Source organism: Bos javanicus, chromosome 5 (assembly GCF_032452875.1).
Source record: "Bos javanicus breed banteng chromosome 5, ARS-OSU_banteng_1.0, whole genome shotgun sequence".
NCBI lineage: Eukaryota > Metazoa > Chordata > Mammalia > Artiodactyla > Bovidae > Bos > Bos javanicus.
In genome coordinates this window covers 27033272-27048825 of record NC_083872.1, presented here as the reverse complement: position 1 = coordinate 27048825, position 15554 = coordinate 27033272, and the positions used below count along the sequence as shown (strand labels likewise).

General features: G+C 54.9%; 1 protein-coding gene across 4 annotated transcripts; it reads right to left on the bottom strand.

The window, feature by feature from the left end:
* Nucleotides 1–402: 402 nt before the first annotated feature.
* Nucleotides 403–15009, bottom strand: MAP3K12 (mitogen-activated protein kinase kinase kinase 12). Of its 4 annotated transcripts, XM_061415870.1 has the most exons (15): nt 14293–14524; nt 6558–6731; nt 6250–6458; nt 5729–5912; nt 5346–5537; nt 4916–5074; nt 4603–4761; nt 3800–3908; nt 3435–3544; nt 3192–3308; nt 2936–3073; nt 2136–2760; nt 1902–1972; nt 1539–1812; nt 403–1149 (listed from the first exon to the last, which is right to left on the bottom strand). In XM_061415870.1, the coding sequence occupies exons 1-15, from the start codon at nt 14298–14300 to the stop codon at nt 1051–1053; spliced, it is 2628 nt and encodes an 875-aa protein (XP_061271854.1). In that variant the 5' UTR covers nt 14301–14524; the 3' UTR covers nt 403–1050. The 4 variants fall into 4 exon arrangements, with proteins under 4 accessions (XP_061271854.1, XP_061271851.1, XP_061271850.1 ...); XM_061415867.1 differs by lacking the exon at nt 14293–14524 and adding an exon at nt 14808–15009 and having other exon boundaries at nt 6250–6731; XM_061415866.1 differs by having other exon boundaries at nt 6250–6731.
* Between the last annotated feature and the right edge of the window lie 545 nt (nt 15010–15554).

Here is a 15554-nt window from a genome sequence, read left to right as displayed (position 1 = left end):
AGCAAGCTGGCTGTGCCCTTGGTCCAAGAGAATGGGGATTACAGTTTTCTAAGACATGCCTGCAAAATGTAAGCAAGCACTTCCCACTGGAAGGGTGCACACGCATACACACGGAAGCAGCAGAATTTGTCTCACTGGGATTCACCTTCCTGGGAATACCTACACCCTTGTCCAGAAATTCTGTTTAATAAGGATGGATATTTTCTAAGGTCTGTCCTAGTACAATCCTTTATAAAGATAGACCTGTTTATACAGGTTTTAGGTTGGTGCTCTAAGTGGTTAGCATCACTTAAAGCATAAAAGGAGCAAGTCATTCAGCATTGTAGGTAATTTCCAAAGCCCACGGCTCCTACTTAACCATGCAAGCTACCCCATTCATTCACCAAGAAAACCCTCAACAGCTGGGCCTGCATGGAGTGGTTATATTTCAAGGTTTTTCACAGGGGTTACAATATGACAGTCCCCACCCCAGTCAGGCACCAAGATAAAAGTAGGGACTTAAAACAATACCCCGGTTCTTCAGCCTGAGCCATCACATGCTTTCACAATCTCCTGGCCTCCCCTGGGCCCTAAGCCAGGGCTTGGGCAGAGAAATGGAGGGACAAAGAAATTACATTGCCACCTGAGAAACCTCAGAGGGGAGGACCCAGCCTTAGCCTCCCTCCTCCCAAGTGCAAAATGTGTAAACAGAGTAAACAGAAAACAAAAAAAAGTGCAGTCTAAATGGCTCCCTTTCCTGCTCCTTAGGGTTTGGGCAGAGAAAGTAAAGGAACATAGGCAAGTTGGGCTTTCATGTTGCCTCACCACTGGTTGAACTCATGGGGGTGAAGCAGGAAGGGGCCAGTTTGCCCTTAACCATATCTCTAGGGCAGTATTTATCCTTCATTTCCACAGCTGCCAGTGTCCCTAGAGTTTATCAGGTGACTTGGTTAGGGGTCAGTCTCCCTTGAGCCCAACTTACGGCTGGGACAGCCCTGTCTTTATTGATTATGTGGCGCATATATATTACTTATATAAATATTTCTCTATGTACAGGGATGAGGGTGGCTTTCACGGAGGGAGGGAGGCTGGGGGCCGCAAGGCTTCACCGCTGTTGGCGTTGTCCAGTTCAGTGCTGTCACAGTCTGAGTCCTCAGGGTTGGGAGGGCCCTGGAAAAAGCAGAAAGGCAGTGAGGTGAGACGCCATCTCTTGGCAAATCGCTTCCTTCAGGATCCACTGACATCTTTGTAGTAACAAGTTAGTGATTTTACTGTATCTAAATTTCAGTGGTTCAGGCCATTCTCCAAGGCACCAGACTGTCAGGATTTCCCCCTGGTTGCAATTTATAGGTAGCATGCAAGCAACCTTATTAAGTACTCTAAATCTCCCAGAGTCTATCAGGTGAATATCTGCTCTTCAGTATGGGAGGGAACAGCTTCAGCTACAGAGTGACAGAGGTTAAGTACCTCTCTCTCTGGCCTGTGCATCTGTCAACCCAGTAGCCCTCAAATGATCAGGCTGTCTCCTCCCTGGTCAGTACCTGGTTGGTGTGACGTACCTGCTCCCCTCTGAGTAGGTCGTGGTGTGGGACGGGCAAGGAGCTGGGTTCTGGGCCAGTAACCACCTCAGAAGCTGGTGGGTCCAGTGGGATTTCTGAGCCCTGCGAGCACATGTCATCAGACCGTTCATCCGGCCGCTCATCTGTGTTGGTACTGCCAACTTCAGGTGTGCCACTGGGGGAAGGCTCACTAGCTGTGCCCTCCTCCCCATCTGATGGATTCTCTGAGCTGAAGGTAGATAGTGACTGGCGCATTTTCAGGCCCTGAGGCCACCTGTTTGTGGGAACAACCAGGGTCACAGCTTGACTACACCTTGCAGTGGAAAGCGAAGAATGCTGTTACCTCCTAATTCCATCACTCACCTCTGGCTTGAGGCCAGTTCCACTTCACTGTCCACCTCTCCTTCCTCTTCCTCTGATGAGATGCCGCGTTTCTGCAGGAAAGATGAGTGACTGGTCAGAGGAGGAAAGAGGTCAAGAACTCAGGATAAGGAAACATGGTTATATAGTGTTAGGAATGGCTTGAGAAAAAGAACGGAAGGTGGGAGCTACAGTGGGGAGAAGGGAAGGGGAAGAGGTCAGGCAGCATCCGTTTACCTGACTTCGGGTGACAGCAGCCCTGTACAGCAGTGCGGCTGGGGTCAAGTGCTGGGACCCAGCCCGGCTTCCTCCCCGTCCCGCCGTCCCTTCCCTTCCAGTTCCCAGCAGCCCTACACTGTCACCAGGTCCTACTGGTGGAGGCGGCTCCCCTTTGGCTCCCCCTGGTGAATCCGGGCTGGTGGAGCCAGGTGCTGAGCCCTCGCTTGGGGGCGTGTCTCCCCGGGCTGGAGGTGGTGAGCCAGGATCCCCAGCTCCCCCTGTAGCCCCCCGGCCCCGGGCTCCCAATGCTGCTGACAGCAGATCTGGCGACGATGAAGACATCTTTCGGAGCAGGAGATCATGGTGGAGCCCACGGAGGGCTGGAGGGCAGGCTTCCCAGGCTGAGGGTCCCCCGCCTAGCCCCACGGGGCTTCCTGGTCCCCCAGGTTCATGGGGTGGCACAGCTGCACGAAGCCCAGGCAGGTCCCCACAGCTGCCCTTGGCGCTGGCCTTGCGGTGACGAGTCTTGCCACGGCGACTCCGTCCTGGTGAGGGGGGGCCCTTAGCACACCCAGGAAGCCCCACCCCACTCAGGGCTGCATCTAGTTTGGGTAGCAAAGACTCAGTCTTGAGGATATCTGGCCTGGTGGGAGAGGGAAAGTGCAAGTTGGAGATTTAACACATTACTTAGGCAGTAAAAGGCACCTCTCTCCCACCTAAGTATCGTCTTCCTGGCATTCTTGAGCCCTACACCTGTCTCTCCAGCACCCCCTTGCCATTCTGGAACCGTGGCACTTGTCAACTCTGGTTGGTCCTACCTTTTGCTGTGGGGCGACAGTTTCTGTGGGACATTCCTCTTCTTGATCAGTTTCTCCATCGTGTTCCCGTGCAGCAGGCCCCGGGAAGGGTGTGACTTCAGCAGACCTGGACACCGCCGCTCTAAAGCTTGCTCCCTCCTAAAGACAAAACGCCTTAGGCATGTGACGAGGGAGCTGGGCCAAGGCTCAGTAGACTCTGGGAGTCAGGTACAGCTTCAGAAGATGGGAATTGGTGCGTGAGGGCGTGTGTGGTTACCTGAGTAGCTCCCGTTCCTTCAGCTCCAGCTGCAACATAAGGGCATTAAGTTCCATGTACAGGTTGTTGGCTCTCTCCAGTTTCCGCTCATAGTGTTCCCTAATGTCCAGGGCATGTCTGAAATGGGTAGAAGTGTTCAGAGGTGAGCTGGCTTCATCTGCTGCCATCATTTATCCCAGTCTCTGGGAACCGCTCTACCAGCCCTGCAGTTGGTGAAGTCACCTTGCCAAACACAGCACGCACCTGAGCTCCTCCCTCCTCCGCATCACCAGCTCCTCTTCTAGGCGGTGCAGACAGGTCCCTTCTGACTTAATTTTTTCAAAATGCAGCTTTACCTCTTCACGCCACTCTGCCTGGGGGTGGAGAGACATTTCGCAGTGAGGGACATCCCTTTACCTGTCACACCTGTAGGTGCCTGTGCTGCTGCAGACTGTGGTGTGTGGCAGCAAAAAGGATTGGGGCACGGGATCAACCAAGACAGGTCCCAGCCCTTCAAGAGCTGATCTACCCATCCCCAGCCACCCTTCTTCCCAGCCTCCCCTCAAAGGGTATCATTATCTCTGCAAAGAGAGGGAGCCGGGGCATTCATCTTCCTCTCCACAGCACACCTGGGACTTAAAGTAAGTCTCCTGGGGTGTGGAGAGTACGTCGGCTGAGGCAATGTCCAGATGCAGCAGGATCTGTCGGAATGATGGGCGGTTTCGAGGTTTGCTGTTCCTAGATGGAATAAAGTTGGGGGGGGGGGAGGCATTTCAGGAAGGAATTAGAGCACCCTTTCCCAAAGTGTGTCCTGGTCCTGGAGAATCCAACCCTAGAATGTTTGCTGTGACAAAAGGATTCCCTGGTCAACTAGCCAGGACATGTTACAAGCTGTCTGTAGTAAGTCAAAGTCCTGCAGTAAGGAAACCTATTTAATCCTATCTTGCAACTTGTTTGCCAAAACAAACCTTTTTGAGTAACTCCATTAAAAAAACACTTTGGGAAATGGCTTAGTGAAAAATTAGAAATCTCCCACCTTCCTCCACGGTCTAGGTTCCAAACAAGGATGCAGGGCCCTGGCCTTCCAGGGAGTGTCCTGAGGCAGTCTACTTGAGGTCTAGCCAGCCGTGCTTAGCGGCTGTGCTGGGCCTGCACTGGCACTTCATAAGCACCCTCTCTATCAGATGCTGCTGTCCCTATTTTGCAGATAAGGAAACAGGTCACACACACCCCTGCAGACTACTGGTCTCCCCAGCTCCTCTCAGTTCTTTATCCTAGCGCCCCTGATCCACACTCTGAGTCCTAGGGTCTTGGAGAGCCGTATCTGGGAGCCCAGTTCCCCTTTCCCTGTTGAGGATTCTGGGCCTGGATGCCCGGATCCTGGGCTGGCTAACCATCATCCATACTCCCTTGCTTCCCAGGTGGTCCTTACCAGCACTGGCGAAGCAGGATTTTGAAGCCGTCTGGGCAGCTGGAGGGCACAGGTAGATGGAGACTGTTGCTTCCCACACCCCAGATGATGGCTGAGGAATCTACGTCTTTGTAGGGGATCTCACCAGTCAGCAGCTCCCACAGCACCACGCCAAAGGACCTAGGGATGAGAGGGGACAGCACTTTGGAGGAGGCCCTCCTCCAGAGGCCCTGCTCACTGCAGGCTCATCTCACTTGCACTCAGGCCCTGGAACAACCCTCTCCCCACCCACCGCTGGCCACCTGCCACCTTCAGTCCTCAACCTGGCCCTCACCAGATGTCAACCTTCTCAGACACAGGTTCGTTGCGGATCACTTCAGGGGCCATCCAGGCTACTGTCCCTGCAAAGGACATCTTGGTGCTCTTGTCACTCAGCTCCTTGGAAGTGCCAAAATCGGAGATCTTCACCACATCGTCGTAGGTGATTAGCATGCTGGTAAAGAGTGTAGTCAGCTGGGGTCCGCGCCCCTCCACGCGCCTCCTCTAGCTGCAACTCTTACTGTTTGAAGTCGTTTGGGACACCCGGAAATGGAGGGCTTACCACAGCCTTCTCAAGATAGGGCTGTCACTTGGGAAGGGTTTCTGACATGGCCATGTGGACTTTAGGACAGGGTCTGAAAGCAGGGAGATGGCCACACTGCCCTGGGTGGGGACACCTATGGGAGACTGCACAGGCGCTTCTCCCTGCTCGCTCGCTTACTCACTTGGGGGACTTGAGGTCCCGATGGATAATCTTGTGCAGGTGCAGGTAGTTCATGCCGCCGGCGATGCCCATGGACCAGTCAACCAGCAAGGAGGGCGTGACGGGGCGGCCAGCCCGCAGCACCTCGTACAGCTGGCCCTGGGCGCAGAACTCCATGAGGATGCAGTAGCAGGGAGCCTGGGTGCACACACCCCTGGGAGCCGAACACAGTGGGATGAAGGCCTCAGCCATCCCAACAGCCCCGTGCTTCACACCTGGTACCCCCTTCCCAACTGTGCCATTTTGATACCCACTTCAGGAAGATCCCTTGCTACCCAAGTAGGTCTCTGCCCTCAGAAGAGTGCGCTGAGGGGAGAGTACCACGGCCCCTGCCCTGGACCTTACTTGAAGGTGATGATGTTTGGGTGCTTCAGCTTTCGCAGGTGCTTGATGTCAGTTTCCTTCAGGTCCCGCACCTTCTTCACAGCCACCTCCTCCCCATGGAAGCGCCCCAGGAAGACGGCGCCCTGGGCCCCTGAGCCCACCCACTGCAGGTCCAGGATTTCCTCAAAGGGGACCTCCCAAAGGTCTGTGGACAGGAGGCACAGTGCCATAGGCTCAGAGAGCCACACTCAGGGCCTTGGGGTGGTCAGGCACTGGGGAAAGCCTGGGGTTGGCTGAAATGACTCAAAGAGGGTGAGGTAGAAAAGCAGCTAAAACAGGCCAAGAAGGTTAGATTTGAGGGGATGGAGGAAATGAAGAGGTGGCCTAAAATAAAGCTGGGGACTCAGCAGCTGATGGACAAATAAGGGGCGGGGGCTGGGCTCGGGGGGGTGAAAGGGTCATCGGGCGACTTTGGTGCGGCTGTCCAAACACATCTCGGGCTCAGGGAGACGGGAAAGGGCCCCCTTATGGACACAGCCTACCTTCCTGCTGCTGCTTGTGCTCCGTGGAGTAGGCTTTGCCGATCATGGTCCACACAGGGCGCAGGCAGCCGAAGAGGCCCTCCAGGAAGCCGCTGCCGCTCTGGCACTGGAGCCGTACCTCATCCGCTCGGACCCTGGACGCCCGACTCTCAGGGGACCCAGTGGCTCCCCCTGGGCCCCCTGCATCCTGCTCGTGGAGCTGCAGGACACTGTTGGCAAAAGGCTCAGGGGGCGGCTCTCCACCTGGGGAGGGGCTGGGCCCGCCCCCGCCCTGACCCCCGAGTGGCACTACGTCTCGGAGTACACACTGGGTGGGCGTCAGGTCCTTCTCGGGGGTGCAGTCGGAAGTGTCTGGGTCCAGCTTGCGCATGGATGCCTCGCTTAGGGTGGACACGAAACCCCCAAAGGAAGGGGAGGGTGTGCGGGTCTCATGGAGGCAGGCCATGGCCTCTGGGCCCCAGTGTGGTGGTAAGCGGTGGGCCCTGTGGAAAAAGAGGGAGGAGCTGTCAAAGCCCCAGGTGCCCAGCTCAGGTACATAGAGGCAGAGGCACAAGTTGGGGAGCTGGGCACACAAGAACACTCCTAGAAGTAACACATATTTTAGCTTCAGGTACCCATCTTCCTCCAAGTTTCAGCTGGGACCCATCTTGGGGAACCTGATACACAGGCTTCCTCTCTAGCATCTATTAGTAACATAAGTCTTCCTTCAGTTCAGTTCAGTTCAGTTCACTCAGTCATGTCTGACTCTTCGCGACCCCATGAATCACAGCACGCCAGGCCTCCCTGTCCATCACCAGCTCCCGGAGTCTTCCTTACTCAGGTATATAGGCAACATACCTAAGTATCACTCTCAGGCGGATACAGCTAACAGCCCTGCTAAGGTAGATACTGGGGAAGTATGTCCCAATCTCAAGTATGGTAACAGACTAGATCCCTTCTCCCTGTAAGAGTGCTGTAACTCACCTCTGGAAAACATGTTTCTTTCACTTGAGGCTCACATGCACACGAGTGTTGTATTAGGGTCTTTCAGATACACAACTTTTACTTTGAGTCTCAATCTTACACATGTTAACAGTACATGCAGGCCTCCCTCACACCGAAGCAAAGACAGATGACACTGCTCAGACTCTGCCGCTCAGGCACTCTCAATGACATTTCCACCCCTCCTGTGTACATGTGATACACCTGGGCCTCACACTCATGTACTCGATATGTGATCCTGCTGAGAGTCTTATCCTAAGGCACACTCAAGGCTCACAACTGGGTCTCTCAGGTGCTCACAGCTACACACCTGGGCTGATCCAAGCAACAGCTGATCAGCTCTGTGCCCAGCACAGACACAGAGGGAAAAAGGTAGAACTGTCCGAGGAGGAGGCAGAAGCTGTCAGGGCAGGCTGTGTAGCCTGCTCGCTTGGTCCCCCCTCTCCACCATCCCCCCACCTTGTCCCTCCCATTAGTCCAGCTGCTCCCTCAGGGCTCACTTAGAGAAGGGCCTATCTCCTTTCCTCTTCATTACTCTGTCCCCTACTACCTAGCTTTCCAATCAATGGAGATTTGTCCCAATTGATAGCTGACCTCAGCCAAGCTGTATCTGAGCCTTGATTTCTCCAACTGCACAAAAGGACAGACTAGCTATCGTTCAGGCACAGCAGATTTTTCAGCCTGACGGAAGTCATCTCATCTCCCATCTCCCACATCATCTTACCAGTTACCAGATTCTGAGAGGTAGGGATTTCGGAGGCCAAAATGCCTCTCTTAACACTACTCAGTATAGTAGCGTCCCTCCTTGACCCCTTGCACCGGAGCTTCTGAGTCACTACTGGAGAGGGGTGGCAGGAATCTACAATAAAAAGGACTCCCTGGGTGGGGATGTATGCACAGAGAGGCTTGGCACCTCTGATGGGCTCAGCTCTTGTAACAATTTCCAGGCCTCTCAAATACCTAAGTGTTTAACAAGCACCTGAGGTGATTCTTATGCCTGGCACATCGGTAAAGACCAGAACCAATGCCTTACTAATTTCTCCTCTATTCCACATTACTGCCTTAATCCAGGCCTCAGTAGCTGTCACGTGACCTAGGACAACTGCCCCTTGAATGGTCTCCAAGTTCTTCCAAGATCCCCCTCCACCCCATTCTCCACCCACCCTTTAGAAGGGTCTTTCTAAAGCACAAATTGGCCTTTTGGAGCTCCCCTTTTCTTCAAACCCTCTAGTAGCCCCTCCTTGGTCCTGTAGCCTCACCTCCATGCTCTTGGCCCCTCCCCAGCCTCATCTTCCATTGCTGTTCGTACCCAGGCCCTACTGAACTGAGCCTGTTCCCAAGGTTCATCAGGTGTTTGGGCCAGGGCACCTAATGAGAATGGCTCACACTTATGGAAAGCTGCCGCCCATATTAGCCTCTGTTATAGGTCCATTAGCTTATTTAATCCTAAAATCTCTTAAATTAGGCGTCTAAGTTACTCTCATTTAACAGAGGTATTAGAGGTCTTAAATAACCTGTCCTAAGTACTTCAGCTAGGATGAGGCTCCAGCTCAGTGCCCAGTCGTTCTCAGTCTGGAAGGCGCTTCTCACATACCATCTGTTGTCCTCCAAGTTTCACTTCATCCTGGAAGTGCCCCCCCTCCCCATGCTCTGAGTTAATGTCCAGTCTGAGCTGTGCTTCCTGCATGATGGCTCCCACCATCCTGGAGGCACAGTACGGTCGGGCGTCCTTTGAGAGCCTGTACTCCTGAGAGTGACGACGCCACACGGGATCCCAGGGCTTCCAACAGCATCCAGAGCGCATGAAGGTGCCCAGTTAGGTGCAACCACTGTTCTATGCATCCGAGGATCGTCCTAAGGACCACATGTACTAGCTCCCTCACTCCTCAGAACTCTCCAGGGAAGGAGGTATTATTATAGGTCTCTTTACACTCTTGAGAAAACCGAGGCTCAGAAAGATGAAATCCCAGCCTCCGGACCCCCAACATATCCTGCGAGATAACGGCGGCTTCAAGGAGTGAGATGCACATAGTAAGACAAACGACAGGCCAAGCAACGTGCCAATTCGCTGGAGAACGTCCGCGGGAGGACCCGAGGGCTTTTGCCTGTGCCTCCTCAAGCCGGCCGCCCCTTTGGGGCCGCTGAGAACGAAGGCTGGGGCTCCCGGCACTCCGCCCGGGCGGGTCTGCGGGGAGGGCTGGCGGGACTGGGGCGCTCAGACAGCTAGAAGCCAGAGTGAGGGCGGTTCGCAGCGGAGAGGAAGGGGTTACGGCCCCAGCGCCCCCTCCCCCTTCCCGACCTCCTTCCTGGCCGTCACGTGGAAAGGAGCTGGGGGCGGGGCGGGGGCCCGGCCGTGAGAGGAGGGTGTCCGGGAGGGGACGCAGCGGGTTGGGGGAAGCGCTGGGCGCTGCGGCGTAACCATGACGACTGGACCCGAGGCGGCGCGTGAAGTCACCGGGACAAGATTAGCCCGGAGTCACGTGAGCGGCGACCGCGGGGGTGGGGCCGCGCCAGGGCCCCGCCCCTGATCTGGGCTGGCCCACGTGCTGGTTGCGGGCTCGCAGGCAGGGACCACCGACCCCAGCCAGCCACCGCCTCTGCGTCCCGTCTTCCCCATGTCCACCCCCGTCCCCGAGTGCAGCGGAGAGAGAGCTGTGGTGGTGAAGAGAGGGGACTTGGGTCGGCATTGGGGGTGCGGTGCCATAGAGAAAGCAGGAAATGGGAAAACGGGGAGACTGGACAGGAGAAAGGGCGAAAGGCAGACCAGAAAAGGAGGGCCTGTCTAGCTGAGAAACAGAAGAGCGTGAAACACTGGGAGAGGCAGTCCTAAGAAGGATGGGCTGAAAAACTGATTTGGGAAGCAAAGGACACGGAAAAAGGAGCTGAATGAAAGGGGATTGAAAAACAGGAGATCTGTGCCCTCCCTGATTCCTTTCGTATTTAGAAGCTGAGTTCTGAGTAGGTACAACACCTGGCTTTGTAAAGGAATTTTTCAGCTTTCATCTGGTGTTTGGCAACCAGGAGGCTTAGGCATAGAGAGGGTGACACGCTCCACGACACTTGAAGCCGATCTTCCCTCCAGCTGCCCAGGCCTCCCCAGGGGCCCCTCCTGTATCCAGGGCCGGCAGCTGGGGAGAGAGAGAAGCCATTTCACCTGTTTGTCTTTTCGGGCAGTGGAAGAAGCTGAAGAAGTAGTGGATGGGACCAAAGAAAAGGGAGAGAACCTAGCCAGGCTCAACCCACCCTTTCCTGGTTCTCAGGCTAATGACAGCTCTTCCAGATTGACCTGAAGGAGTGAGTGTGGTGTGCACGTGCGTGTGTGTGGTGAGGGGAGTGGAGGTGGCGGAGCTGAGGCCCCAGGGAATTCTAGTGAAGGAGAGATTCCTCTCTCCTGGCCCACACCCTCTCTGTGTCCTTTATCTCTGACCTGCCAGCTGTGTCCCACTGCCCCCCAGCTGGGCCCTGGCGCCGAGGCTTTGGAGGGGGATATCACGGCTAGGAGCCCCTGGCCCAGACACCCGGTCACCGGGGGGGAGGGGAGCTGTCTCCCTGGCCATCAATTATGCAGAGTGTGGGGGAAGGGCTGGGATGTGACGGGAGCGGGTGGACCTGTCAGTCATTCTGTCACCCATGTTTATCAAATGCTCACAGTGCAGAATTCTGCTTCAGATTGGGTATGGGGCAGAGTGGCCCGTAAATTATGCAAAAGAGGCTCTGTGGGCACCGGGGAGGGGGGGCCCCAGATCAGTTTCAGGTACCAGATTCTCTGTTTGCTGGTGGTACTGTGGGGGCAGGGAGTACCCCCCCCCCCAACCTTGGTTCTCCTGCCTGAAAGGCTGGAGGCCTGTGGCAAGGCAACCCTTTAAGTCCTTTCTCTCTCCCTCCTGTTTAACAGCAGAATGTCAACGCCAGGCTGCTTGTCTGGCTGTCTTGGGGGTTCAGTTGAGAGGCCAGGCCATCTGTCTAAGTCTTGGGCTCCCATAATGAGCCCTCGCCACTGTCTTGGACTCTGTTTTGCACTCAGGAAAGGGAGGAAGATTCCCCATCTCTCTTGAGTGGGGGTGTAAGGAATGTCTTCCCAGGGAAAGGAGCCCCAAGACACTCCTGAGAGAATAAAGGACTCTAACCCCTCCTGGCCAAGGGTCCTGGCGCCAGGGTTATTCTCAGCTGGAAAGAACTGTAGCTTGTCTGTTGTGTCCTCCTGAGGGGGGAATGCTTTCCCCTGAGAGCCAGGGTAAAACTGGAGATCACCCCTATCTCCAGGCCCCCAGGCTCACACAGGTCCAGCCCCTAAACCTCTAGCCAGCACCACTTCTTCCGGTAGAGTGGGTACCGAAAGGGCTGGGAGGGAGCAGTACTACTTAGGAAAAAAGGAACCAGCTTTGGATTTGGAGAGATCAGAACTAGAACCTTGGTTTTGCCACGAATTAGTTTAAGGACCATAATCCCTCTGAGATTCCCACCCCTACCTTATGGGGTAGTGAGGGCTAAGTAAGATGATGTAGGGAATGCCATGAGCACAGTGCCAGGCTCCTGGCTTTGTCTTTCTGGTTGGCTGGACACCAGGTCTTTGTAGATTCTGGAGTCTGGAGAGGCCGTCTCTTCTCTCTGGTCAGAAGGGAGACTTGGGTCTCCAACCTTCTATTTCCCCAGGACACAACTTGTTTTCAGGTCCCAGGGGAACCAGGTCCCAAAGGCAGTGGTGTGCTAGAGGCCCCCCGTCCTTCCTCTGCAAATCCTTATGTCCCACCTCCTCTGAACTGAGGGGGAAGGCCTCCTTCTCTGCACCCTGTCGTCACCCCATGGCTCTCGTGGCCCAGGATCACCCCTCAGCCCTACCGTTAAGATGTGAGGGGAAGGGGAGGCAAATAGCAAGGTATGGTGGCTCATAGGGGTCCCTGCTACTCAGGACTTCAGGTGAGCCTGGAAGAAGTTCTGTGTATTTTTAACAAATTGTTCCTGAGCCGGGTGCTATTGAAAAAGATATGGAAGGACAGATAGAAATGTATAACCATTGCTAAGTAGATGGAATTGTGGGTATTTTTATTAAGAAATTTAAAAACCTATTTTAAGTTGAAAAAGAAGAAATGAAAATTACAGAATGCCTATTATTGATTTCTGTCACCCAGCCTTGGACAGTAAGACAGGGAGGGAACATGGATGACCTGAGAAGCAGAGTGGTCTGGTTGAGGGCCTGCCTCTGCTCTTGACCACAGTCTCCAGCTGGGTGACCTGGACTACGAGACTTTTTGTTGGCCGCGTGGCATGAGGCGTGTGGGATCTTAGTTTCCTGACCAGGGACTGAACTTGTGCCTCCTGTATTGGGAGCGTGGAGTCTTGACCACTGGACCATCTGCAAAGTCCCTGCCTGAGACTTAACAAACCTCAGTTTCTTCATCTCTAAATGGGGGCTCACTAATTCACACGGTGGCAATGCAAGCTATTATGAGGGTAAGAACACAGGCTCTGGGTCAGACAGACCTGGATTCAAATCCTAAACTCTTTGGCCACTGATTTTTTGATTTTGAACAGATTACTTAACTTCTTTAAGTTTCAGTTTCCTCATCCCTAAAATAGAGATGATGATCACACTACCTCTCAGTATTGTTATGAGTGGTATTGAGATAATCCAAATAAAGTTCGTGCGCCTGTTACCTGGCATACAGGAAGCTCCCTATAAACATTAGCATATGGAAAGGACCTAACAAGCAGCAGTAGGTTTTTATAAATGGTGTCCCTTCCCTTCTTTCCCCTGTCTGCCTCCTCAAAGCAAGAGGCAGCGGGGAAGGTACAGATGGAGAGTTGGGTAAACATAGGGGATAGAAAAGGGAGTAAGGAGAGAAGGAACCAGAGGAAGATCCTTAGTCTACTCTGGAGTAAGCGCCCCTGCCTCCTCATCACCTTTCCCCAACACACAGCTGCCCCTAGTTCTTCTGGGAGCAAATGAAGCAGACAGACCAGTGTCTGTGGCCAGCTATCGTGAAGCTCCTGTGTCCCCTGCTGGTGTCATTTCCATACTATTCTCTGTTCTGCCCCAACAGGGACTCCTGAAAGGGTTGATTCCCTAATCCTTTCTCCCAGCCCAGCAGGGCAAGGTGGGACTGCCTGTGCTAAGTCACAGGGCGAGTCCATGTAGTGGGTACTAGAATTTAGGGTCCTCTTCCTGGCAAAGCCAGAGTAGCACATCATCACCTCTCGGGGAGGAACCTACAAACAGCAGTTGGATTTTAGACGGGTTCTGCCTTCCTTAGCGGAAGGACACCCAAGAAGTCCTGAGCCACTTCTTTATGTAAACTTGACTCTCCTGCCTGTAACTGGGTTGAATTACAGGGTGGATATTTAGTTGCTTGTTTTCACAAGTGCTGGAGTTAGTGTCTCACACCATTGGTCATCCCAGCATCCCGCAGTCCCTATAGTGAGTGAGTGGATGGGCTGCCCGGCTGGAGAGCGCAGAATTTTTTTCCACCCTTAAGTGTGAGATAGGACAGAGCAGGCCCTTAAGCTTCAGAGAAACTTCAGTGTCTGGACAGGAAGACCCAGGGCTTTTACTCAGGTCCTTTCCTTCCTGAATCCCTGCTACTTGCCTTCCCTAGGTATGACCCTCTGGCTGAAACAGCAGAACTCTCAAAGCCATGGAGTCCATTCTGTGAGCTGGAAGGGAAATGGTGTTTAGAGGGAGGCACTGACTGTGGCTTGAGAGGACCCTGAGTGCAGGAGAGACCTCGTGTGCACCCCTTCCTAAGGCCCTGACCCACTCTCCTCCCAAGAGGGAGCTAAACGGTGGGACTTTTCCTTCAGTTCTAAGGGACACCCCACTATTTCCTTCCATTGTCCATGCACACTCTGACCCCTTAGCCAAAGCCGTGGTTAGAGGAGTTTTAACTCTGTGGAAAGGATTCTTGCTTATTTTTAGGCCAAGGAGTTTAAAGAGTGTGTAGGGAAAAGGGAGGAGGTTCATGAAAGGCCTGGGCTGGGGAAATGGGTTAGAGGAGCCAGAGCAGATGGAGAGATGGAGAAGGGAGAAAGCCATATATGGATGGGGGAGGGGAAGATGACCATCACCTGGGCATCCAGGAACAGGTGCTGTCTGCCTATAATCCTCAGGTCCAGCCTGCAAAGTGTGCCTGTGCGCGCGCAAGGGGTGGGGAGGGGGAGTGAGGGGCCTATGAGGCCTTGTCCTTCCTTTCCTTTCCTGTGGGGCCGAAACTCTTCCTCCTCCTCCTTCCCATTCCCTCCTCCTGAGGGTGAGTGGGAGGAGAGGAAGATGTTCTCTTGCCCGCTGTCCTTTAAGTCTGTCCCCCAATCATCCCCCTACCCCCACCCCATACACTCCTTTCCAGCTTTGGAGGCCCTTCACCTCCAAGCTGGGCCGCGGCGTCCCTCAGCTCGGCTCCCCTCCTTCCCATCCCCACAGGCGGCGGGTCCAGGTCCCCAGTTCCTCCATCCCGTCTCAGCATCCCCGCGCCACCCTCCCCACACCCCTCCACATCTTGCGTCCCGACCCTCCCTGGGACCTGGATCCCAGGACCCAGACCCATCCCTGCCCCCCACCCTCCACAACTCGGCCCGGCTCTCACCTCGGGGGCTCCGCGGCCGCAGCACAAAAGGCGGCGCTGCTGCAGCTCGGCTCCGGATGCTGCTCCCGCCTCCTCCTCCTTCTCCTCCTCCTTCCCGCCTCCCCCCGCTGCCCTCGACCGGACCAGGGGCGCCGTCACAGGCGATGCTCGTGAGGTGTCCGGGTGCACGGGTGTGTCAGTTCCAGCTTTCTCCCCCCACCCCCCGACCCCAAACCCCGTCCTCACACGGCTTGAACTCCCGCTCCTTCCGAGGCCCCCGCCCCAGGCCCCCCGGGACGGACACGCCCTGAGCGGGGGATGCTGCGCTGGAGCCACGGCCTCTTAAAGGAGCCCGCTGCTGCCATCCGGCACGCTCCAGGCTAGTCCCTGGCCCGTCTGGTCCTCGCACCTCCCTGCTGGCGGTGACCTGGAGCGATCCCACCCCCGACCTTAAGCCCTATGACCGGTCTTATAAGCTCCCTCCTATACCCTGAAACAGCAACCCCTCAGATGGGAACCCCCTCCTCCGCTCAGCGCTCTTGCATCGCTCCCCCTGTCAAACGATCTTGCCTGTCTTCTTTTCCCTAATTGCCACCACTCCGGGTCCACCAATTGGAATCCACTCAGCTCAACGCCCCGTCCCTTTCCAGTGTTCCTGGATGACCCCTCGTTTTTATTCCAAGATTCCATCGGACCTCTAGCCCCGCACGGAGCAAGCCCATCTCGTCTCTGACCCATTCCCAGAACCCTCATTAGAGTCAGACATTT

Coding starts and splice junctions, on each gene's coding strand:
- MAP3K12 (XM_061415866.1), bottom strand. Junction 5,538..5,728: donor CCAAACATCATCACCTTCAA/GTAAGGTCCAGG, acceptor TTCGGCTCCCAG/GGGTGTGTGCACCCAGGCTC. Junction 3,074..3,191: donor AAGGAACGGGAGCTACTCAG/GTAACCACACAC, acceptor TTTTGTCTTTAG/GAGGGAGCAAGCTTTAGAGC.